Consider the following 24,685-nt stretch of genomic DNA (forward strand, 5'->3'; position numbering starts at 1 on the left):
TAGTTCCCCGCTGGGAGCGCGTGCGAGGGGAGGCATGAGCGGGCGACGGCGGCCGCTGCCGGCGGGCGCTTCCCCTCCGCCCGTGCCGGGAAAAGCCACCAAGAAGCGCGTGAAGCGGGAGCTCCGCGTGGAGTTCTCTGCCGCCGTGAGGGAGCGAGCCTTGAAGGAGAAAGTGGCCGCGGCTTGGGCCCGCCAGGAGCCGCTGGAGCACGGTAGGGGGCAGGAGGCGCTGGGGGTTCCAAGGGGCTAGTCCTCATTGAGGTATGGGGCAATCCTGTCTGGGCTCGACAGGCAGGGGGCGCAGCTCGGCCTTAACCCACCGGATGTTTTCCAGATGTGTTGCAAAGTGCCGTTGGTATTATTATTATTATTATTATATTTTTATCCAGCCATTATTTGTATATGCATGTGATACACAAACATAAAATAGTATTATATTTAAGTTAACGTATTGAGTTAAATATAGTGTTTGTGTGTATGTATATATTAAGTTGAATACATTCAACGCAATATATTCAATACGTGCCTACTATTCCTGCCTCCTATTTTCCAGTTCTTGTTTGTCATCTTGGCCATGATGGGCCCTGAAAGTCGCCCAGCTTGGGAAGGTTGAGGCAGCCAAACCAGAATTGGATATTAAAATTCATGTTCCATTATATAATTAAACTATTTCATATGTATATATTATGTATTATATAGTAATTATATCGTTATCATGTAATTCAATATATATAATTAAGTAATGGCTACATTTTAATTGTATAATATTTAATTACTATGGAAGTTAAGGCTAAGGTAAAGCCTAGGGGAGAGACGCTCGTATAACCGTGCGGTGTTACTCGCCACGCGCCCCGGCTCTAAAAGCCGCCCGGCGGGCTGTGTTTCCCCCAGAGGCCCTCGCTCTGGACCCGGCTCCTTTCCCCCACTGTGTCATCCCAGGTTTCATCCCCAACGAGGATTTCTTGGAAGAGCTGCAAAAGGAGCTCCTGAGCCTGGATTTCCATGAAAAATGCAATGACCTGTACAAGTTCAAACAGGTGAGTGTTCCAAATTAACACTCTACCGAGGGGCACCAGTATCCCAAATACAGGTAGACCTCACTTACCGACTGCCTCGTTCAGTGACCGTTCGAAGTTATGACAGTGCTGAAAAAAATTAATTTTACGACCAATGCCTGCATTTACGACCTTCGCTGCGTCCCTTGGCCAGGTGATCACCATTGCAGTCAGTACATGTTCTGTGCCTGGCCTGTTGTTTTTCTCCCTCCCCACCCCTTGTAGAGCAGAGATTGGAGAGGAAGGGATTATAAGAGAGTAAGCAGGTACACAATGGAGAATACACCAGCTGTTTGCACAGCACACTCGGGACTGCCAGCACATTGCTCTCAATGTGTATTCTCCATTGTGTGCTTCTTACTCTCTTATAATCCCTTCCTCGCCAATGGATGTAAATGCAGACACTAATTCCCTTGCTAATTATCCCAGCACCGGGGTGAGCATTCCAAAGGGTGGGGGAGTAGGGGAAAAGGAAAGCACAGTTGTGGTCACATGATTTCCCACTTAGTGACCTCTTCACTTAATGACAGAGCTGCCGATCCCAATTGTGGTCGCTAAATGAGGACTACCTGTATGGTTTTCTTCTGCAAGAGCTTCCATCCCTGAATAATCTAATGTGTCTTTCTTGTTGCAAAGTCGGATGACCTAAAGAAGAGAGGAGGGTCCCACATTGCAGCATTAAGGTAAATTTGCTGATCATACTTGATGGCCAAATCAAAGCAATAGGCCTAATTTACACCTTATGCTTGTTCCTGACTTGATATAGTGGGAATCTACACATTTAGGCTTAGTATTTTTTATGAAATAGGCCGCTGTGGTTTGTTCAGCCAATCATGGTTTAAGAAATACAGATTTAGCTTTATGTGAAGATGCAGCCGGCATATCTTCTAAAACTGAAGCAGTTCTTGGCACCTTATTTTCTCATTTAGAGCAATTGTGCCAGTTTCACTCATTGTCCAAACAGGTCAGCTTGCGGATTGCACGTATTTAAATAAAAAAATAATTTAGCTATACATATAGCCCACCCCACTTCTAGTTTATTCAACTTGAACTACGAACATGCCCATTTATGAGGAACTGGGCCCTATTTAGCTACGCAATTTCTTCTGAGTCCACAATCATAGATTGCACGTTTTAAATGTGGAGACAATTGAGACTCCCAAAACATCCAATTGCTGAAAATTGAGAGCAGAGTTTCTTGCTATGGTTGAATTGAGAACTGTACAAAGCTGTAACAGAGGGTCTGAAATAACCCTAACATATTTTCAAAAATTAATTAAAGATTTCCCAAAGGTCCCATAACCAACATTTGGGTGGGAGGGGGAAATCACACACACACAAAAACCCCTCTAGCTCTACTTACATTGTATCATTACCCTGGCCACATGGGACTTTTCCTTCTAAAAAAACAGTAAATGGTGCCTCTGTCCTGTGAAAGCAAATGACAAAATGCTTCCTTGCTCAGGTAATAGGCAGGGCTGAGATTTTGCAAGCCCGCCTGTGTTCTTTCTCATTTAGAAAAGTTATTTTTGAAGAATTCCGGTCTTGGCTTTCCGATGTGGTCCAGGTAGAGCTGGAACCAACCATTGATCTGTCTTGTGCTAAATATGAATATACAGGTAAGACAAAAATGAAGAACCACCTTGTGGGTACGAACCCATTGTGTTGCTAGAAGACACTGTTTGAAGCGTGGGAGAGATACTGTTTAATTGGGATTCAAGCAGTAGATTGGGACTTGGCCGCAAAGAATCAAGACTGACTTGATGGCACGTGATCAGCTTGACAGCTCTGCCTTGTGTGAGCCACACTGTCGTGACCTGTCTAACACAACCCAAATCGTGAATTGTTCCAGATACCCTGCTGTGCCACGATGATGAGTTGGAGGGGCGGCGGATTGCGTTCATCCTTTATCTTGTACCCCCCTGGGATAAGCACGATGGGGGCACTTTGGATCTCTTCTCTACAGATGGTAGGGTTTAGTTATTTTACCTGCTTGTTAGATTTTATATCCCAGAGCAGCTACATAGTGCTCCATCCTTCCGTTCCCCCCACCCCATCATAACTCTTTGATTGATTGAGGTGCCAGTCCAACACCTAACCCCTTATATGACCTGATCGTTTGGAAATTATAAGTCTGCTCCTTCCTCTGCAATACTTTCCTTGCTAGCACTTTGATTTCTGTAACCGTCCAGCAATTTTATTTGGAGCAAATTTAGCACTGCAGAAGGATGGGCTGGCTTACAGTTTCAACAAATGATGGTAGCTTCAGTTAATTTTTAATTAAACATTGATTTTTTTAAAATTCTACATCTAGCTGCTGCTAAAGATGCTCTCTGTATAGCTGCCTGTGTGCCAAAACAAAGCTGTGTGACAAAACCAACAGGCTGCACCTATAATGTGTTCTCTGCAGCTTCTCTGTATTTGAGAGTTTTCTATTTCTTTTCTATAAATCTCCCTTGGCTTCGGATTTTTCCCTCCAACCCCTGCTTCAACTATGGTATGTTAGGGTCCTGTGGGATGTTAACCATGTTCCATGGTGTTGCAGCAACTCAGTGGCCGGTGAGCTTTTCAAGTGAGGGGCAGCCTCTGGCCATTGTTAACCCTATTTTCAAAAAGAAGGTCCTGGAACATTGACACACAGCAGCACTTTGAATATTGTATCACAAGGGATAGAAATTAGGTATCCAGGGGTGCCAAATTCCTTATATAGAATATAAATGGACGTGTGTGTGTGCGTGTGCAAAATTTCCTGGCCAGTGTCTCACATTTTTTCACATTTTCGCATGACACCTCTTGAGGTTTCAGGAGAGAATGGCACAATCTCAAGAGTTTTTGACATTCAGGTGAGATTTTAGGCGAGAGCTTAAGAGACTTGGGGTGTTGTTTAAGTTTTGCTTCCTAAAAAAGTTGACTGCTGACTGCTGTCGAGGTGCCTGCGTGGTGGTCTCTTCCGCAGGATGGGGTAGACTGTTCCTGTATTCCAAGTTCCATTTTGGCCAAAGCTTATTTGCATCATCTGAATAAGGGAGGAAGCGTTACTCAGGAATGAAACTGATTATTTCATTCATAAAATACAGGTGAATCCCTGGTACTTCCTCATTAAAGGCTTTTTAGGGCCAAAGCTGAGAGAGGCCTCTGAAGTTTTGGTGAGTCGGGTTCAGCCACAGTGCTGTGCTTGACAATCCAGCGGGCAATTTCAAATGTTCCTAACCACAGAAGTCCTCTTTATGCATTAGTGGGCTTTTTGTCTTATTTTCTTGTACTGCATGCTCCCCCACGTTAGACCCGTGCTTGCTTACTACCAAGTAGGCTGCTGTGTATTGGAGCCATATACAGTGTGGTGCTTGCAGTACTAGGGCAAGGCTGAGGCTTGGATCCTCCTAGATTAAGTCTTGTCTGTAAGCCTGATTCTTCTGTTCCATCTCTCGGCAAGGGTCACTGTTCCTCTCTTCATTCAGAGGGCAAACAAAGCCAGAGGGTTGTGAAATGCAGAGGAGACGGTGGGAGAATTCCAGCATGTTGTGCTTACTGGTATATGCCTTGTGGACTTTTTCTCTGGCAGATCATTTCCAGCCTCTGCAGATCGTCAAGTCTTTGGTCCCTTCCTGGAACTCGCTCATTTTCTTTGAAGTATCGCCAGTCTCTTTCCACCAGGTAAGCTATTTCCTCTTCTTCTTGACCAGCAGTTTGCTGCTAGGATGGGCAGCCCGTGCATCCTTCAAAGCCAGAAGGACCATTCAAGGTCTCGTATGTGGACCAGCATTTGCCCAGAGCCAGAAACCGTCCCTCTGATCTTGATGTTCCTCAACTCCACTTTCCAGCAAACACAATGAACTCCCTGCCCAGGTTTAACTGCTGGCTCTCCACTTGTAGTTCCTCTTCATGAACTGGCATCAACAGGGCTCTGAGTATCCATATGCAACACCCCCCCACCCACCCACCCAGCTTCTTCTCGCTTTGAGTTGGATTTTATCTTCATCCGAGGAACCCACAGCAGCAAAATTAGCAAGGGTCCGTCCCAGACTCTCCATCTTCTGCAGGTCTGTTGATTCTGCGCTTCCATCCAGGCCCCATCTCCTGAATCATCCTTATGCCACCACATGGCCACCCAAAGACCGGCTTACCTTTTTTAGCCTTGGGCTGAGGTGGTTCATGCTCTCCAGCTGGTATTTCACAGCTGATGTTACTTTTCAAATGTTGCTGCGTGGTCCAGTTTTTCTGGCGATACAAATCTGGGAAGCTGCTGCCCTCTGCCGAGTTGAAATATTAGCTCAGTGTTGTCAACCTTGACTGGCAACCGCTCTCCATAGTTTCAGGCAAGAATTTTTTCAGACCACCCTGGAGATGTTGGGGTTGAATCTGGGGCTTTCTATCGGCTAAGCAGATGTTCCGGCATAGCCACGTAGCCACTAGATGGAGCAGGACAAAAATAGGAAATGGATCCAGCAGCCCCAGGCACTTCAATAAACTTAAGCAGCACCTTTGTCTGGGAAATCAGTGCTAACAGTGTTCTTTTGGCTTCTCCTCTGTTCCAGGTGTCTGAAGTTGTTTCCAAAGAGAACTGCCGCTTGTCTGTGAGCGGCTGGTTTCACGGCCCTCCGGTTGCACGGCCGGCACGTCACGTCGAACCACGGATTCCACGAACTCCCCACATCCCTCGTGATGTAGGCTCCTTGCTACCTGCACTATTGGCATTGTTCTACAATACTTCTGATCCTTAGCCTGACCTACCAAGGAGAAACCCTCACGTTTTCTCTGGAAAGGCCAGCTCTGCCTTTACTCTCATGTTCCATCTTTCAGAGTTATAGCCTAACATCTGGTGGGTGTCAGGCTGGGGATAGCCATTTCACCGGGTAGAAGCTGTGCTGTGCTGATTTTGTGCTGCGCGTCTGGTGTGCCCTTCAGCCTGGGTGTGGGGATGAAGCGTTTACTACTGAGTGCAAAGCAGTATGAGTGTACAAGCTGGACTGTGTGTGACAAGATACCAGTACTCCTGCCGTTAGCGTAGTAACAGCAGAGAACAAAGGTGGTTTCTTTTGGGCAAGTTGATTTTTGGTGCTTTAACATAAATTTTGGGCTTGTCTCCCCCTCCTCCATTTTTCCAGCATGAAATCTTGTATGACTGGATCAACCCGGTTTATCTAGGCGTGGATTCCCAAGCACAGATCCAGGAAGAATTTGAGGATCGGTCTGAGATCTTGCTGAAAGACTTTCTCAAGGTGAGTCCCAAACTTAGCAACATCCATCTCCGTGGGTAATAGGAGACAGTGCAACAGGTGTCATCTTTATTCTCATATTCCTTTGAGCTTTACAGGGCAGGTTGAGAGGTGTGAAGTACTAATCTCAAAAAAGAACCTTCTAAAATTGGTGACCATTTCCCAGCTTAGAATTGTTTGTATATATAACTCAATGTCAGCACGGCAGTAACAAGAATTTTTCTGTTAAAAATTAGCCCAATATTTTTAAATCTTTCATTTAAGAGTAAGGGGAGAGGGGAAATGGCTATTCAGATAGAAATTGTTACATTATCTTTTGAAGAATACTGAAGGGTATCCAAACAATTTCATTCTATGCAAATTTTGTTAGGCTTTCTCTTTAGAGAAAAGAGGAATGCCAGTAGATAAATTGAAAAAAAAGAAAGCAAGCCTAATAACATTCCGGGAGATTTATGTTATACATTTTTGCCTGCTTTTTCACCACTATAAAGATGAAGCAGGCAGGTGTTAAGAAACTGGAATTCAGCCATTTCTGAACAGTTTGGTTCTTCTTGCCAACTTAACTTATGCAGATTTTCTCTGCTTGGAATTCAGATAGTTGCAGTGAGTGATACGTATCTATAAGAAGAGTTTGATGGAAAAGTGAATGTGCCCATTGTTCAAAACAAGTTTGTAATTAACACTCCTGAAACAGAATCCCCGTTTTTAAAGCAATTGAGACACTAAGCAGCTACCCGCCAGTGGAACAGCCATGCCAAGCCTGAGGAAACCAACACCATTTTTACCTGGCACGTAAAAAGCATCCAACTTAGCACAGAGGAATGGTTGGAGAGAGGAAGCCCCATAATTTAGGAGCAGCCATCAGAATGCCCGATGCAGATGAGGCATCCTGATTTCAGGGGATCTCCACTGCTGTTCTTGCTTTTTCCCAAATCCCAAATTGACAAGCCAAAGCAGGGAAGCTGATGCCACTTCGAACTACACAGTAGTTTGGTTGCTCCCAACTCTCCAGGACCGAGGAATTAATTCCACCCGGTTTGTCCGTTTACAACTGCTTTTGCAAGCTCCCTGCTTCCAAGTCCGTGCTTCCAATGGGCTTTCCTTGTGCTTGGTTCCTAGAGAGACAAGTATCAGCTGGTTTGCAAAGCTCTGGAGTTGGAAGAGCTCAGCTGGAACAGCAGAGGGCCCCCAAACAAAAGGTAAGGCTGCTGCAGGCTGCATCATTCCCAGGTGAGTAGTTGTGCCCTGTCCAGCCACTGACCTGCGCCGGCTGTGCTTGGCTATTACTCAAAGATAACCTGTGACGGTAATGTGAGGCTCTCCTGTGAAAGCGGATCGTCTTGGGAATTTCAGTTAATCCAACTGGTGGGCTTTACGCTAGTAGGTGTGAGTGTTGGGGCTCAACATTCCAAAGGGCAGAGGAGCTGAGCAGGACTTGCTGCGGTCAGGAAGGGAAGGTTCAAAATCCTAGGCTGTTCACATCCCTTCCTGGTTTGCTAGGGATTTCTTTCATCCTGCCTTTAAAAAGAAAGCCGGCATCATGTGCCTGGTGAATGTCTGGGATGACATGAGTAGCCATTTCTGCACTTTGGAGACAGAGCCCAGAATGTGGGTGCCGTTTTCACAACAGGCCCATATTATAGGTCCTGTGCAGTTCTTTTTGCCAGAGAAGTCATTCGGAACTACAGTCCCTGCTTGTCTTTATCCAGTCACGGCTCTTAACCTGGTCTATTTCAAAGATTCGTTGTGAGAAGAAACTAGAAGGGAGTCAAAATGTAGGATGCAGTTCTACACATAAGCTAATGTTTGTATGTTTTCATCTTTCCTGTCTATATAAGTTGTGTTGTGTTAGCAGAGCCTTTCAGCAAAGTATTTTGAAGAGGCACAAAGAAAGAACAAGAAAGGTCCTGTTCATAAAGCTTTTTTTTTTTTTTTAAGACATTACGAGAAAGCAGATGAGAAGAGCTTACCAGCCACTCTGAAAGAGTGCTTGGAGCTCTTTCGGTCTGAGGCCTTGTTCCTGCTGCTTTCCAATTTCACGGGCCTGAAGCTGCATTTTCTAGCCCCAGGAGAAGAGGACGGAGGAGGAGGAGGGGGGTCTTCTGAAAGCTCACAAGGACCGAGCAGCCAAGAGGAAGCTGGCAATAGAGAGTCTACAGAGGGGCCAGGGAGCCTCTCTGAAAATGAGGATGACCAAGAGAAGGGTATGTTGAGCTTCCAGATCTAGTTGCAGTCTATCTGTCAGTGCAGCCCATCCTACGATGTGCCCAAAATGCCTAGTAGTCCATATACATTACATCTCTTCAGTTCCACTTTGATGTGGGCATTTTGAGAACCCACAAGACCAGCTCCTTACCGTTTGTCCTAAACTCTTGATCTAAGCCAAATGAAGGTTGTAAGTTCATATAGTTAGAATTTGGGCAGAATCTGATTGAGCTTTTTTTTTTTTTTTAATTATTCCTGCTGTACATTTTTGCTGCAATTCCTTGGGAGCACAGAATTGCGAGTTGAGCCGTTTCATTTTGCTGTGGTTTCCAGCTTTCATGCCTGTGATGAAATGTGAAAAGGGCCTGAGCAACCATTTCTGAAATCTGCAAAGTCCAAAGACTACCTGATTGTCACATTTAATTCTGTCCAGGATGATTCAGAATGAGAGCAGCTGGGCATTTCTTAATGGACATATTTTCAAAATGTTGAGGGGTTCCACTCTCCCTGGTTACATGCTTGCCCTGCCAGGGCACAAAATTAGCGCGATTTACCATCTAATACCGAGACCCAGAGCTTTTGTTCTCCCATCACTGTGGCTGTTTATTGATCTGGTTCCATGTTATACAGATTTCTTTCGGTCTGTTCCTCCCACACACGTTGAGATGGAAACAAAGGCCCTTTTATCCCCTTCTCCCTCTGGAGAAAACGGCAAGAGAAGGGCATCTCTTGAGCATCAGCTCCCCCTGTAGCCGCTTCTCCATAGCCTTTGCTTGGGGGTGGGGTGTCTTAACAGAGGCACAATTAAGGAGATTGTTCTCTAATCCTGACCTCCTCCTGTCCATACTGAAGAACTATTTGTTTCAATATCAGCTTGAAAGAAGGTTGCGGAATACGTCACAGTGATGTGAAATTTCAGGGGATCAGAAGTTACACTGGGGAAATCTAAGGATGGGTTTTCTCTCCCCCTTCCACCCCAGCCCAATTCCTTAGAATGGTATTAGCCAGCCTGAAGCCCAAGAACGCCTGGTCTTCTCTCCTCCTTCAGGAGCCCCTCTTTGTGCAGGAGAACTGAGACGCTGGAGAAAAGGTTGCTACACCCTGCTCCATGATGCCCAAACGACAGACTTTGCCCTCGATCTGCTGCTCTTCTGTGGTTGTAAAGGTTGGTTCTGTTTGAAGCCATCTGGGATGTCCATGCAGAGGCCTCTTCCTTCCCTCCTCCTGGCAGAAACGGCAAAGGAGGAGGAAGAACAGGACGGAGAGGCGAAGGGGGGAGGGAGCTCTGTGGAAGCACTGCAAAAAGGATTTGAACTCACCACGCAAGCAGCCCCTCCCCAGCAACAGGTCATCCACTCACTAATCTCCAAAGGTGTCCACACCAGTGAAGTTTGTGGTCTCTTTCCCATTCCTTTGTTTTCAGCAGCTTGTTTTTATCCATTAATGCAAGACGATCTTAATTCTCAGACAACCATGGAAGGGAAAAATCTTTCACACCTAAATAACTACATACAATATCCCCTTGGAAATTGCTTGTATTTCTAGCCTCGGAGATGTTGAATACCTGTCCTGAAAATCAGAAGCCATCACTAGATCTTTTGAATTGAATTGGCCAACCCTCCTCAAAAAACAAATTTTAAAATCTGCTTAGAACCAAAGTTACCTCTTGCGCTCGAGCAAATGGATCTGTGTGTGGCCAGTCGCTTTAAAACCGAAGCGTGATGCTCATTCCTTTCCCTTTTCAGACTGGGACGTCGAATCGGGAGGCTTCACTTCATACGTTGCAAAAGGTGAAGATGAAGAGGTAAGCGTCTTTTTCCCCCCTTTTTTCCAGGGGCACAGATGAACTTGCTCAGACCACAGGTTGTCTTGAAACTTATCATACATTCATCCTTCCCTCCCTTTCTAGACGTTCGGCCTTGGGAAGTAGCTTGTGGCTTCTTAAAATTCTAGTGAACTGCATCACCTGCATGTGACCAAACATTGCATGCCACTTGAAAAACAGAGTTTCCTTGTGGCCTTGGCCTAACACCACTATGGTTTTTCTCCACATAGTGAAGAAAAAGAAGGAAGCTTAATACCCAGAATTGTGTTGGATCAGGGAAACTGCAGAATTGGGGCGCAGGGGTTTAACAGTCCAAATGTTCTGTGCCATGCGTGATCTTCTATTATCCCTTCCCTTGCCCTACTTTATTCCAATATAATATACCCCAATTGTTAGTTTTTTCCCTGTGAGGGAGCTGATTCAATCCACTGATCATTTTGGCACCCCCCACCTTTTTCTTTTTTTCTTTTTATTGTGCAGAATCTTTCTTTCAAGACACAGTGACAGATCTGTAGAGAATACTCCATCATAGATTTGTGTTAACACCATTATGTTATTGCCAAGTTCTACTTTCAATTTCCCTAATTGTTTCGAGCAAAGAATTTGCCTTTTTGTGCAGTTTCAAAAGAGCTGGAGCTGGCCGGACAGGAGAACATTTTGTTCCCGCAGTAGCCAGTCGGATGCCTCTGAATCTGAACACAAGCTTCGTGAATGTAACACCTCATAATGAGTAGCCTTGCTTTCCTTGCTGCAGTGAAGCCTCCTTAATGTACATTTTATGGGCAGTTATAGTTGCTTACATTCAGTTATTCTGAGCATGCAGCCAGCATGTTCCTAGCAGAGGAATTGGGATTTTATTGAAGCCCATAATATGGACAGGTCTGCAGGGATGCATTCATGAAGGTGAGGCTTTCCTGCACCGTCCTCAGAAGTAAATAATACTAGTTGTTTTCTTAACCATTCTTGTTTTATTCTCTTTTCAAGCTGCTGACAGTTAATCCAGAGGCCAATTGCTTGGCCTTGGTGTACAGAGATCAAGAGACACTGAAATTTGTGAAGTACATTAACCAGCGTAGTTTGGAGCAGGCACCAATGCCAGCTGAGCAAGCAGGATTCTGGGACTTCTCCTTTGTTTACTACGAATGAGAGCTGGTGTGAGCGTGTGATGGCGAATCATTTCTCCTCGTTAAATAAGAGGGCAGTTTCTCTTACAGGCAAAGATAAAAGTTGCGCAATCTGCTTTACTCTCATGCCCCTGCAAAACTTAACACCCCTTCTTCCCTGGGGGCCCTTCAGGAAAGTCGAGTGGACACCGTGGTCTGAACCGCGGTGGAGGCCACAAAACTTCCTGGTCAGCAATGCAAGAATCACGCTGTTTGGGCCAAGGCAGGACCTTGGTTACGGCTCGACCTCGGCAGCCTCAGAAAACAAGGCCGTGTGGAAGAAACCAATGTTTGCTATGTTCTCCAAAGCTCAGCACTATAAACAGATGACAAGAGGAGGGAGTTTCCCGTTGGTCTAATTATGTGGTATTTTGTAGGTTGGATAATAATTGTGGAAGTTATGGTTTGCTGAGTGAGCCCACACTGGTTGGATTCACAGACCTTGTTAAGCCATAAATCAAGCCTGCCATTGCAATGTGTAAGACTAAATTGATTACTTTTAGCTGCACTAAAGGGCCAATCCTAACTGCATTATAATAGTTGGAGCCAATTTAAAAACCAGACAAAATTCTGAGCCAGAAACTTAAATTTGAAAAGGGCGATGACACTTTTTAAACTTTATTTTTAATCATCTCCAGACCTCACATTAGTTTATAATAGTAAAAAAGGTTCGGTATTACCTTAAGCTTTCAGCGTCTTGCTTCATACAAAGCTAGATTACATTTTCTCCTCCTCTAGAATGGACTAAACCATACAGATGGACTGAGGTCTGTCAGTTTTATTGAAGAATCAAAAATTGCTATTTTAAGAAACACCCTCCAGGGTGGTTTCAGCTTCTGAAATTCCCAGCTTATGTCCATAAAAGCTTAGGCATCTCTCAGCTAGCATGATATTCATATAGAGCAAGCATACTGGCCTCCTCTCTTCTACCCCAGGCACTAGACTGTTCAGTCCTAGTAAAGTCTCCATACTGAACTCCACCGGGCACTCGTCTGACAGCATAATCTACTGTCTATCTGCTGCTAGATCTTCCTGATTGTCTCCCTGGGCTGGCACTTGGATCACCTCCAAGCTTCACCGATCAAGAGGAAGTTGTCCCCAGACGCATTATTTTGATAAGCACATTAATGCTGTTGTTCTTAATAGCATCCCGGCAGGCAGCAATCACTTGCATCTTGGGTTTCCCAACTGGGGAAAGAAAAGCAAAGTTAACCAAGTCTGTCGTGTTCTAAGAATTCAAATGAAGAAGCCTCTTTTGTTCAGAAGGGGAAGCGTTCCCCCAAGCAGCTGAGGGCTTAGAGGGAACAGCCTGTGCAGAACAAAGCCATTCCTGCTTCTCCCTGTTTGCGTATTTTGAATTTACTATGAAGGCTGATGGGCCTCTTGGCCCGTTTTACCTGTTAGGAATGCCATGCCAGCGGTCATGTGCCAGCATCTCCTACCCCAGCAGTCTAAAAGGAGAATCAAAGGCATGCTCGAAACCATGCAAGAGGAAAACAAATTGGGGATTTGAGGCTGGAGTAAAAATAAAGCCCTGAGAAAAAGAAAAGGCCGTTCCCACTCCAGATGTGACTAATGTGAAGAAGAACAGCACATTCTCCAAAATCCTATTTGTGCTTTTGGTTAATCTTATTGATGAAGCCGATAAAAGCAAATGAGATTCTTCTGTGTAAAGAGGCCTCCCACTTCAACAAATCTGGAGAAAGAGTGGACCAACACTTGCCTCTTTGGGAGCACTGCTTTTATGTCCTGCTAGGAGGGGGAGGACTGAACTCTGCTGAGCTGCAAATTGGGACCAAAGTAGTCCAGATTGTGATTCGTAGCGTGTAATACAAAGGCCTCTCTCGGCAACAGGATCCTCAAACTGCCTCCCTTCCCTATAAGAAAGGCCCAGCGCAGCAGAACCATTTTCTTTCTTGTGGCAGTTTTTGTTTCTCCTACAGCAGGGTTCCTCGACCTTGGCAACTCCAAGCTGTGCGGACTTCAACTCCCAGAATTCCCCAGCCATGTAGTTGAAGTCCACACAGCTTAGAGTTGCCAAGGTCGAGGAACCCTGTCCTACAGGACTGTGCCTTAGGAGAAAAGCTCCTGCTTTCCAAAATATTACTTCTCTAAGGAATCCGTGCCAAATGAATGCTCATTTACTCTTCCCCAAACCAAAGCAATGATTTTATTGGCAGCTTTCAGCTGGACCGCTTTTTCCCATCAGCGGCAACTCAAAATAATTAGAACTGCCAGCACATCTTCATTCTCCTGTTAAGGTTTTAATAACGTAGGAAGCAGCACCTCCTGCATTTGGACTCAACATAAGCATGTGAGTAGAGCTTTCCACAGGACCACTGGCCTTTATCTGGGAACTGATCACGCAGAGAGCTTTCCCCAAGTTCAAGGAAATGCAGGCCTAACTCCCCTTTAGACCTCCAGCCAAATGACCGGGAGAGTATATTTTCTACCTGGTATAAAGATTTCTCTGCATTCAGCTGAATGCTTGCAAAAGCCCAAGAACTGAGCATCCACACTCAAAATTCACACACCTATCTCTTTCCAAGTTATAATTCCCTTAAGCATACGCTTCTTTTTAAACCTCAAAGTGGCATGATATTTAAGTGACAAATAATCCTCTGCATCCCTCCCTCAGGACCTACCTCGGAGATTTCCTGCTCGTTGGATGGCCTGATTTATTGCTTTGAGGTTATTTAAGAGCTTGGTGTGATTGGTACAGCGAATCTTGTACTGAGACAACAAATCCCTGTTGAGGTCATACAATTCCATATACCGCTTCTTCATATTTCTCCTGTAGGGGTAAACAAAAATGAAGAACGACGTCAAAAGCTATTTCGTTGTGACTTGGCATGCAACGGATCCAAGACGAGCATTCCTCAGGCTCCTGTTAGTCACAAAATCTGGATGTTCTGGAGAAGGAGATGGAAGGGCAGCACAGCCTGCTGCTGGACGCTTGCATCTCTTGGCATTTTAGTATGTGAGGCTCTTCGCAACTTCCTGGGTCCTGCATCTTCTCCCTCCCCTCTTTACTGGCCTTCATTTTGGGCTTTCTGAAGGAAAGAGAACTTCTTAAGGGGAGTCATGATTTCCTTTCCAACATCTTGCAGAGTTTCGAGTAACTAGCACAAAAGTGCTTGCTGTCACAATGAAAAAGTAATTATGGGCCGAGGACAGGATTATGTGACAAGAATTCTTATATTTGGAGGCTGGTTGGTTGGTTGGTTGGTTGGTTGATATTTCATATTTCGTCACCCCCCATCTCGCTCAGAGCAACTTGTTTGTATAACTGTAACACAACTGTACCTGCACCTAACTGCCAGTCTGCGACAGCATCCTGGATCAGGGATTTGCTTCATCTTGAAAATATATTAGGATAATTAATCATTACATTACATTTTCACACAGATGCATCCAGAGATCTGATTCAAATGTGTCTCTGAGAGTGCGACCATCGTTCTAGGTGCCTATTTTGCCCTTCCTAAAAGAACTATCCCATCCCATCTCTAACGCTGGCAAATGTTTCACAGCAATAGATTTATTTGTAGGAGAATACAAAAAAACATAAATATCTTGGGCACTAACCATAGACTAATAAATGCTGCTTTTTAATACAATGCAGGTAGTCGTCATTCAGCAACAACAATTGGGACTGGCAACTCGGTCATTCAGTGAAGCGATCACTAAGTGAAACCACATGTGTGTTTATGATCTTACTTCAGCTTTCCTTTGCTTTACAGACCTGCGAAGGTCATAAATGCGAGGATTGGTCCTAAAGTTATTTTTTTATCCCCGTCATAACTGCAAACGGTCACTAAACAAGGCAGTAGCTAAACGAGGACTACCTGTACTAGGTGTCAAGTATCTGTCCCGCTGCAATTCAGTTCAGGAGCTTTCCCCATAGTGCATCTGAAGCCTGGCTTCTAGTCTCGTTTTGTTTTGATCAAGTAGCAGTTTTGTTCTGGCCAATCAGTATTATTCTCTGAAAACACTCACCAGTCTCCCATGAGGCGTGAATCTTCTGCTTGAACCAACATGCTGCGGATGAGACCGGAGCTGTCAGCCAGGGTGGCTGTGAGCTTCTGACAAACCGCATGAGAACTGTCCACCTATGTAGGAGAAACATCCACAATTTAAGACACCCATAATAAGTGCTGGGCAGACCCGGGACTTACACATTTGGTTTCCTGGAAACCAAAGGGAGTCCCTGAACTGCCTGGGATCCCTGAAGTCCTAACGTTACGGAGTCACTCCTTGGAACATTAAAAGGACCTCCTGGCCTAATATTCCCTTGAGATTTTGTGGGTCCGGGACTCCACCTGTCACCACAGACATCCATTTCCAAAATCATTAGCACTCCAAACCCCATGGCTGGGTAATTCGGATCCAAACAAAAAAAGTAATTTTGTTGAATGGATCTCTAGCTTAAAAGCACTGTTGTTGACAACTCGGTTCTCCTGTTACAAGTTCGTCTGAAACGCAGCATAAATTCCATCAGCGGAGAGACAATTAGCCTGTGCAGCCCTGAAAGAAGGAATCTCTTCCAAGAGAAGATGGCCTGATCTGCTGAAAGAGAAATAATCTGAGAGTGGTGCTTTTTTAGGAAAGTCCTAGACAGACCAGTTGGTCATAGTTCACTATTTCAAAGCCCCCGAAAAGATCTCTTGCCTGTGGCCCACCAAATTCATGGATCTCCTTTGCTCCTGCTCATTTCCATCTATCTAGGTAATGCCAGTCCATCACACTGAGGTATCCCAGATAGGGAGTCCTTGGTGCTCTCTGAGCTTGGCTGCTGCTTGCGGGCATTTCATGGCCCAACTAGGTATCATTATCAGTGCGAGGGAGTGTGCGGTTTGCTGCCTGGCAGGCCAAGTTACTATACAGTATATAAACATCTGCAAGCCACCCACCAAGCTCAGAGAGCACCAAGAACTCCACAATTCAACCCTGAGCTACAGATACTCTCTTCTATCGGTACCCCAGATACGTTTGAGAAGCCTTGCTCGCTCACTTACCACAGCCAAGGCCTGGCGCACCTCCTCAAAATACACAGGGAAATCTGCTTCAACCTGCAAGTCTTCAATTGCCCAAAATGAGGCCATTGACTGGATGATGTCACCAGCCAGGTCAATGTTATCAGTGTTAATGGAGATCTAATAGCCAGAAAAGACAAAAAATAAGCCTCAGATTTTCCCCAAACTCATGACAACGGCAGAAGTTGATGTTTAAAGAGCCTTAACACTCCTGAAGCCAAGCTAGGACAGCCCAAGAGCTAACCTGGAATGAGAATCTGTTGTGAGGAAACTAGCATGTAATGGCTTACAGCAGCAGCCCTGGGCCTACAAGGCTGATGAGAAGCAGAGACTGTTCACTGCTATCAGCCATGCCATTTGGTGCCATTAGGAACAGCTTCCTTCCTCTAAGACAGTGTTTCTCAACCTTGGCAATGCCATGCTGGCTGGGGAATTCTGGGAGTTGAAGTCCACACCTCTTCAAGTTGCCAGGGTTGAGAAACACTGCTCTAAGAGAACCATACTCTGTTCCTGCTCATAGGACAGGAGACTAAGGACTGGAGTATGTGTATATATGAGAGCAAATCTCTTGTAAGCTGCCTTTAGAATCAAGAGATTGGGATATGGATTACTTAAAAGAGTTTCAAAAAACAGAGTGAGAAAGGCTAGAGGTTTTCACAAGCAAGGAAACTCATCCACTGAAAGTCACCTTGGATGAGGACCAGCCTGCCTCTAACTTAAATCCTTCTTGCATTATTCCAAGAACGCGCTTCAAAAATCCAAAGAGTTACATAAAAGGAAGAGGCCGTAACTTGTAAAAGTATATATCCGAGCCAATGCCTCCAAGCAGAGTGACACCTTAATCAAAATAACCACAACAACTTTGCAACCTCTGCACTCATCGTTTGTGGCAAATCGGTATGCCAGAATGGAAATGGCCGTCTTGCCAGCAAACCTTTCTTGCCTGGTCTCCTGGGTGAATTCTGATTCCCCCAAGGAGACCAAGAAAAGGCCCATTCCCAGCCTAATTGCAAGGTAATGACACAAGAAAGCAGTACCTCTCCACCGGAATGCATTTGGATGCGCAGCTGCCCTGTGTCACGCAGGGAGGTAAAGCAGACTTCAAAGGACTCATTCTGTATCTCCACATCCTCTGGTAACAGGAAGCTTTGTTTTAGCCACATGATGACCTTGAAGCATAAATTCACAAGGGTGAGTTTTGAGAACAGGTTGCAACGCCCTGATAAATCTTTGGTGATCTGCAGCTGATGCCCTACACAAACACATATAGGAAACACACATGCAACCACAGGCAGTCCTCGTTTAGTGACCACAATTGGGAATGGCAACTCAGTCATTAAGTGAAGCGGTCACTAAGTGAAACCGCAACTATGCTTAAGATCTCAGTTCAGTTTTCCTTTGCTTTACAGACCTGCGAAGGTCATAAATGCAAGGATTGGTCATAAAATTACTTATTCATTACTGTTGTAACTGTGAACAGTCATTAAATGAGGCAGTCACTAAATGAGGAGTACCTGTATCCTGGGTTTAAGAAGTCTGAGAGACAGGAGGTACTATTGTTGTAACAGCTCCTATCTATAGCTGGTAAACCATGATTCGAGTATTCTAGCTGGTGAACATAGGATTCTAATTAAAAAAAAACAGATCCAGCAAGTTTGATGCTTGTCCACTGAGGACAACTGCTGCCCATGGGCCACCTCTGATATTAAGAGCCAGATGTACAGTTTTTCCACCTTGCCAGCTGTGGAGTGGTAGAAGCAAGGATGGAGTTGGCTCTGGTTTAAGGAGAAATAGGCAGCACATTCCTTTGGAGGGGGCTCAATGCCTGCCATGCACTGCATTTTGGTGCCTCCTCACTACCATAGCCAAGCAAAACCTAATGTTTCCCTTCAGAGTAAGGAAGGAGTAAATAGTAGGCAACAAAAAGAAGGGTTGTTCTCCCTCCTTGCCTATTGCTTTCATTTGTTCTTGTATTTATTACAAGAATATATAGGATTTACATTCAAAGTTAGCTCACCTCCACCCCATGTCCTTCTCCTTAGGCCTGCTTCTATTTCTGCCCCCTTCTGCATTTCTCCCTCTGCTACCAACTATAAGCTCAAAGCTTTGGTTAACAGGCAGCAGAAGCCTCTACTAATTCACTGAAACAACTCCTGGTTAATAGAGACACCAGGCACACAAATACTGCCCTTGTGTTAAAGAGCAAGCATCAGATGCTACATTGCTGGCTGCTCTCCTCCGATGGAATTACCAAATGAAACCTTTGCTACAACCAAGATAAAAAAGAGAGGAGAGAGCCAAAGACTTACCATCTGCACCCTCTCGCCAAGAGTGAACTTCACAAAGCTCAGAGGCCTGGCCACAGAGTCTGGGCTGCACACTGAATACATGGAGAAGCGAGGGAGTTGCCGCGACAGCTCAAAAACATGGAACTGCGTGCTGGGAAGGCATCAAACAAAATAATCAAGGCAGCTTAACGGATGCATCCTTAATCATCTGCATTCATGTTAAGGTTATCTAAGCAAGCCATGATTCCTTCTATGACGTCCTGGTCCTATCAATCATTTTGCATTCACAGAGTGGGGAAAAAAATGAAAAAAAAAATCACCTCCATTTTATTTTCTCCTTTTTAGTGTTCTACCCATCTTCACATTACTATGCAAAACATCCCTCATGCACACACAGCCACAGATGGCTTAATGCTATCAAGTAATTTTTTTAAAAAAGATGTCTCTGGAAACTTGAGCTCTTGTTTAAAAATAAAGCATGTTTCTGGGCCTCATGAGTGACTGCAGATGCTTAAAAGTACAATAGATGGGTACATTCAAGGCCCAGAGCAGCTAGCAGTTTCCAGATGCAGATGGGAGAACCTGGTTTCATTCCTTTTGCAGCTCTTTATCTACCTTCCTAAAAAGTTTCTTCCAACTCCTATAAATTTCCCAATATTCTGTATGCCTGATTCTTCCTTCTACCGCCAAGATTGTGCTAAAAAAAAATGCACACATGCAAATGGAAAGACCAAGCAAAACATTTTATATCTCTTCATTAAAGGCTATTAAGTTCAAATTAGGTTCTCATTTAAAGACAGTATTTCAAATGAGACTACTATTTTAACTGTGGAAGGGTTTTTAAATGTACTTACCTGGACTCCCCAGAATGCAAAAGATTTTGGAAATGACAGGTAGTGGAAGGGAAGGAGAAATGTGCTAGGCAGACTCAACTAAAGCTGCTGGTTTCAACTTTTAACCGTCCATCCATCTGGGATGAGGAGTATAATATTCTAGATCAGTGTTTCCCAATCTTGACAACTTTTAAGAGGTGTGGACTTCAACTCCCAGAATTCCCAGCTTGCTGGCTGGGGAATTCTGGGAATTGAAGTCCACATCTCTTAAAAGTCGCTACGGTTGAGAAACCCTGTTCTAGATCTGGAGGAATTTTCCCTCCAAGATCCTTCCAACTAAGTACCAGCATTTCTGCCTACCGCTATAGACCCACTCTGCTTCCTGAGACATCCAAGAATTGACCTCTGTACATATGGAAGGCACCCAGGTTGGAAAAAACAGCCTACCGCATAATTTAGCTGTATGCACAGATGTGTTCATTTCCTGTACCACTGCAAGCCAAATATGAAATTTCAACCCATTCGCACACAATGAACAGCCTGAGGATCCTGGCTCCGCAGTATCTACAAACACAGAAATAGGTCTGTTTCTTCAAAACATGAAAAAACTGCTGAATGCAAAATGCTGGCACTTGCTGACTCGAAAAAAGGCCCAAGGGCTTAGAGGTTATCGAATACCATCTAGTTCTCGACGCATTCTCTTTCTCCCAACTTCTCCCCCATAATTCAGGATCCCTGCTTCTAAAATAAAGCCCAGGAGGAAACGTGCCTCAGCCCATCAAAGGGCCTGGGAACAGGGCCATTTATGGGAAACCTGCCAAGCCCTTACCTATTCTTGTATCCCACAAACGCTTTGATGTTCAGCTCAACTGGAACGTCTTTCGGGGGAGAGAGTGGGACTTTGACGTTGCTTGAGAGATGCTGAGGACTGGGATGGATCACGTGACTCTCGCCTTCAAAGATGCCCTCAGCAAAGATCAGCACCGCCCGGATAATGGTATCTTAAACAAAAAAAGACATTCCCTCTTCACGAGCTTCACTGAGTTTCTCATATGGCTTTCAAAATCCACTGAAGCGGAGGACAAAAGTTTACGGCAACCTTGACAGCCCAGCACCGACGGAGGAAATTCCGCCAACGGCAACCGTCCATTAGAACCTGATGGAATATTTGGATGTCACGAAGGCGTAATGTTTGACCACTGTAAAGCTCCCCGGACCACTCTGATGCCATGACCCAGAGGCTGGCTAGAGAGGACGGCCAGAAGGACACGCACCGTACCAGGTGGGAGCCGCCATACCGAAGGTTCGTGGCGAGCACCGAGGAGAAGCAATCACAGCACTTTAGAGATGAAGGTGTTTCTTCATTTAAAGAACTTTTCTCCGGGACTGCAAAGGGCTCAGACAGGACAGGAAAGAAGCCAAAATCATCACCGCCGCCACCACCGGAGGAAACCAACCTGACATTTCACTTGCGGCCTCAAGTGTGCTATGGATCTGCTCAGGTATTTTGCCATGAGATGCTGACCCTTATATTTGACGTGTGGACTATTCTTCGCATATGATAACTAAATAACAGAAGTCCCCCTGGCCCAGCTGCATTCCTCTGGCCAGTGAAATGCTCAGGTTCTTAAAAAGATCAGGCAGAAAGCTCAGTGGAGGAAGCAAATGCCTGATTCACATCAAAGGAAACATCTTCCTCAGGCGCTCACAGCCAAGAGGTACAGAGATTATAAAGATAGTCCTCAACTTATGACCACAATAGGGACCAGAAAATTCATCGCTAAGCAGTGTGGTCATTAAGCAAGGCATCATGTGACCAAACCCAATTTGACAACCTTTTTTGCCACAGTCATTAAGTGAATCACACGGCTGTTAAGTGAATCACACAGTTCACCATTGACTTTGCTTGTCAGAAGCCAGCTGGGAAGGTCGTAAATGGCAATCACATGGCCTTGGGACACTGCAACTGTCATAAATACATGCCGGTTGCAAAGCTCCTGAATTTTGATCACGTGACCGCAGGGATGCTGCAATGGTCATAAGTACAAGGACCGTTCATAAGTCACTTTCTTCAGCACCATTGTAACTTTGAACGGTCGCTAAACAAATGGTCATAAGTCAAGGACTACAAGAACTTTTGCTGCTCATCCTGACTTACCATTGGATGTGGAAATGCACAGTTCCACGTGAGCAGATTCAGTTTCCGACCCCAGGCTGACCGACATTGTCGTCTGGAGCTGCGTGTTCGCTGGGATCACACCCCTCTGCCCATCCATCTCATTCACCTGAGTGTTCAACTCCACCTGCTGTACAACAAAATTCAGACCTTATTCGAAATCATGGACGATGCATACGTAAAATAAAATTGGGTCCGCTAATCGTAAAAGCTTTCCATTAGCACTGGCAAAATGTTTTTGTACTTCGCTTTCACTGAGACAGGAAGTTCTGAATTCAGGCCCAAATGTTTATTCTTGTTACCTACCAAAGATACCCATATGTGCATTTCTTAATGCATGATGTAAATTGCTCTTCTCTATCAATATTCCTATTTTACAGAGAAAGAAAAAATTGTTCCATTTTCACTTGTGACTCGGATGCCAACCAGTCAAATAGGGTCAGCTGACTATTGGAAAGGGAAGGGTCTCCCCACTCCACCCCCAACCCCTTTCGTTGTAATGCCCCCAGACAGCAATGGGAGTAACAAGAGTCTTGGTTTTTTAAAATACACTCTCTCTCCTGGGACTCTTCTGTCTTCTCCCCTCCCAATTAGACTGAATGAACAATCTCCTTTTTTATTACACTGCGTTTCCAAGCACAGATAAAACGTAATGTCCATAAACACACACAATAACCAGGATCTAAGATCACTCCAAATTCCCAGAAGGCAAAATAACTGAGGAAGCTTTTCCAAAGGGAAATTGACTCCTTCATGAGATCTTGTACGGGTAGTCCTCGCTTAATGACCACAACTGGGACCAGAATGTAGGTCCCTAAGCTGAGGTCATTAAGCGAATCCGGACCCAATTTTACGACCATTTTTGCGGCGGCCATTAAGTGAATCACATGGTCATTAAGCAAACCGTGTGGTTGTTAAGCGAATCACGCAGTTCCCTATTGATTTTGCTTATCAGAAGCCAGCTGGGACAGTCAAAAATGGCGATCACATGACTGTGGGACGTTGCAACTGTTGTAAATGCATGTTGGTTGCCAAGCACTCAAATCATGTGACCACAGGGACACTGCCACAGTCATAAATGTGAGGAATGGTCATAAGTCGGTTTTTTCAGTGCCATCATAACTCCAGATGGTCACTAAACGAACGGTTGTTAAGCGAGAACTACCTGTATGGTGATCTGTAAAACATCCTGGAAGGACTCAATGTTAGCATCTGTTAAAAGATGGTGGGGTCAGTTGTATAGATCTGTCTCTTGTTATTGTTATTAGTTCTGAAGCCCTTTATTGCTGGATCATATGGATCATGTTTTTTACTTCCTTTCTTTCACAAAATGTCAATCCAAGTTTAAGATGCATATCCCAGCAAAGCAATTGTCCCAATCAGCTAAGAAATTACTGCTTAGTCTATCTTTTTTGTTTAACCTTAATTCTTCATCTGCAAAATAGAATAAGGACAAAATAAAGCAGGAAGCAATGTTTTCTTTAACTCCTGAACTTCTAAAACCCAACCGTTGAAGCTTGACTTGCTCGCTTCACCATAGGCCAAGATCAATTCTAGATTCTCCAGCTTTATATAAATTACCTTTGAATTTTCTTCATAGTTGCGTAATTCAAGTAGCAAGTTTTGTTTCTTCTGACTAAGCTCTCGAATCAGATCTTGCTCCACACTTGTGTCCATCAGCTTTCCCTTCATCTCTTGGCTGCCCGGCAGGTATCCTCGCACTGTATAAAAACAAAGCCCAGAAGTATGCTCTTGGGACACCAAATTTAGCCTGGTCTAAGCACACAATAGCAACCGTTTGTAGGATATACCGGTCCAATCCAAACCAATGAAGCAAAGTGTTGGTCTTGTGAGATTAAAGGCCAGTTCTACAGTTTGACTTCCAGATTATTATTCATCCTGCTGAAGTTCAACAAGAACTCTAATATATAATAAACACTTGTGTACACGGACACACACAGAGAAACAGAAAGACACCAGTTAAAAGACAAAATCCAAGCAAGTCACCCTCAACTTGGTAATGTATTTTATTTTAAATGCTTGCCTTCTTAAGCACGTTGGGATAGAGTCAGACAGCGTTATCTGAATTTAGATCTGATTGAAATCAGGGGGAGAAGTAGTGATAAAAGCCACTTCGACTGCAATGGGAACTGTGGATTAATTTGGGCCAGAAAGCATAACAATAAAATACACAGACCTGTAATTATTAATAACATTTTAAAAATGCAATAAAATTACATAAAATACATTATTACAGTAACTGTAGTACAAATAGCAGTGGCAATCACCAAAATTTGTGCTAAATGTCAACCGTAGGTAGGGTGGATACAACAAACGGTAGCCCAAAATCAGGCAAGCTGGAAAGAGATGTCGGTCCTGAAGTGACAGACAGACATTGTGCTCTCTACCAGGGTAGTCCTGTAGAATGGGATAAATATATACCTTCCTTGATTCCCTAGAGAGAGAGCAGCAAGGGAACATCTGGCTTAGGGATTCCACAGAGCCATCTCCACTTGGACATAAACACCACTGAATGCTTATCTCACTTCAATTCCAATTCTGAAATTTTGTCGGGCTTTTGCCTTGGCCAGGTTGGACACACTACACTCTGCAGCTCTGTGCCGGAGGTATAAAAATATATGGAATCCAGAAAACATGGCTGATGGCTTATAGAAGAGCAACATTTGGCCAGGTCTGGAATTAATTCTGTTTTAGGAGTGTGGAAAACGCTTTATCACCGAACGTTCCAACCTCAAAATGTTTTGATGACATCAAAACTGGCTCATTCTGACTATTCCAGAAGAGTCAGAATGGGCCTCTTTCAAGACTGGGCTGCTTCTGGAACACACAGAACTGTTGATTCTGAAGTTAGGACTATCTGAGTTGGTATG

The 24,685-nt window shown here is 44.5% G+C and overlaps 2 protein-coding genes across 3 annotated transcripts in view; one reads left to right on the top strand and one right to left on the bottom strand.

Moving 5' to 3' along the window:
* Nucleotides 1–19: 19 nt before the first annotated feature.
* OGFOD1 (2-oxoglutarate and iron dependent oxygenase domain containing 1) lies at nt 20–11,939 on the top strand. Its single transcript, XM_063312963.1, has 13 exons — nt 20–212; nt 892–1,037; nt 1,692–1,738; nt 2,574–2,674; nt 2,908–3,024; nt 4,618–4,709; nt 5,591–5,719; nt 6,161–6,274; nt 7,391–7,470; nt 8,210–8,475; nt 9,525–9,641; nt 10,222–10,280; nt 11,286–11,939. Exons 1-13 carry the CDS (start codon nt 35–37, stop codon nt 11,445–11,447), a joined length of 1,608 nt encoding a protein of 535 aa, XP_063169033.1. The 5' UTR covers nt 20–34; the 3' UTR covers nt 11,448–11,939.
* A 108-nt stretch (nt 11,940–12,047) lies between these two features.
* The window catches only part of BBS2 (Bardet-Biedl syndrome 2), a 32,277-nt gene continuing 19,639 nt past the window's right edge, over nt 12,048–24,685 (bottom strand). For both annotated transcript variants that reach the window (XM_063312960.1, XM_063312961.1), the window contains 9 exons: nt 23,376–23,515; nt 21,777–21,924; nt 20,448–20,619; nt 18,807–18,936; nt 17,535–17,666; nt 16,480–16,617; nt 15,461–15,573; nt 14,110–14,258; nt 12,048–12,652 (listed from right to left, as the gene is read on the bottom strand). In XM_063312960.1, the coding sequence (XP_063169030.1) occupies nt 12,546–12,652; nt 14,110–14,258; nt 15,461–15,573; nt 16,480–16,617; nt 17,535–17,666; nt 18,807–18,936; nt 20,448–20,619; nt 21,777–21,924; nt 23,376–23,515 (1,229 nt within the window). In that variant the 3' untranslated portion in view covers nt 12,048–12,545. The remainder of the gene's footprint in view (nt 12,653–14,109; nt 14,259–15,460; nt 15,574–16,479; nt 16,618–17,534; nt 17,667–18,806; nt 18,937–20,447; nt 20,620–21,776; nt 21,925–23,375; nt 23,516–24,685) is intronic.

The sequence above is a fragment of the Candoia aspera genome, chromosome 11 (assembly GCF_035149785.1).
Source record: "Candoia aspera isolate rCanAsp1 chromosome 11, rCanAsp1.hap2, whole genome shotgun sequence".
NCBI lineage: Eukaryota > Metazoa > Chordata > Lepidosauria > Squamata > Boidae > Candoia > Candoia aspera.

Bases quoted from the DNA above. Each gene is read 5' to 3' on its own strand.
- OGFOD1 (XM_063312963.1), top strand. From the start codon at position 35: ATGAGCGGGCGACGGCGGCCGCTGCCGGCGGGCGCTTCCCCTCCGCCC. The intron at 1,739-2,573 runs GTAAATTTGCTG...TTTCTCATTTAG, and splicing joins TCCCACATTGCAGCATTAAG to AAAAGTTATTTTTGAAGAAT. The intron at 4,710-5,590 runs GTAAGCTATTTC...CCTCTGTTCCAG, and splicing joins CGCCAGTCTCTTTCCACCAG to GTGTCTGAAGTTGTTTCCAA.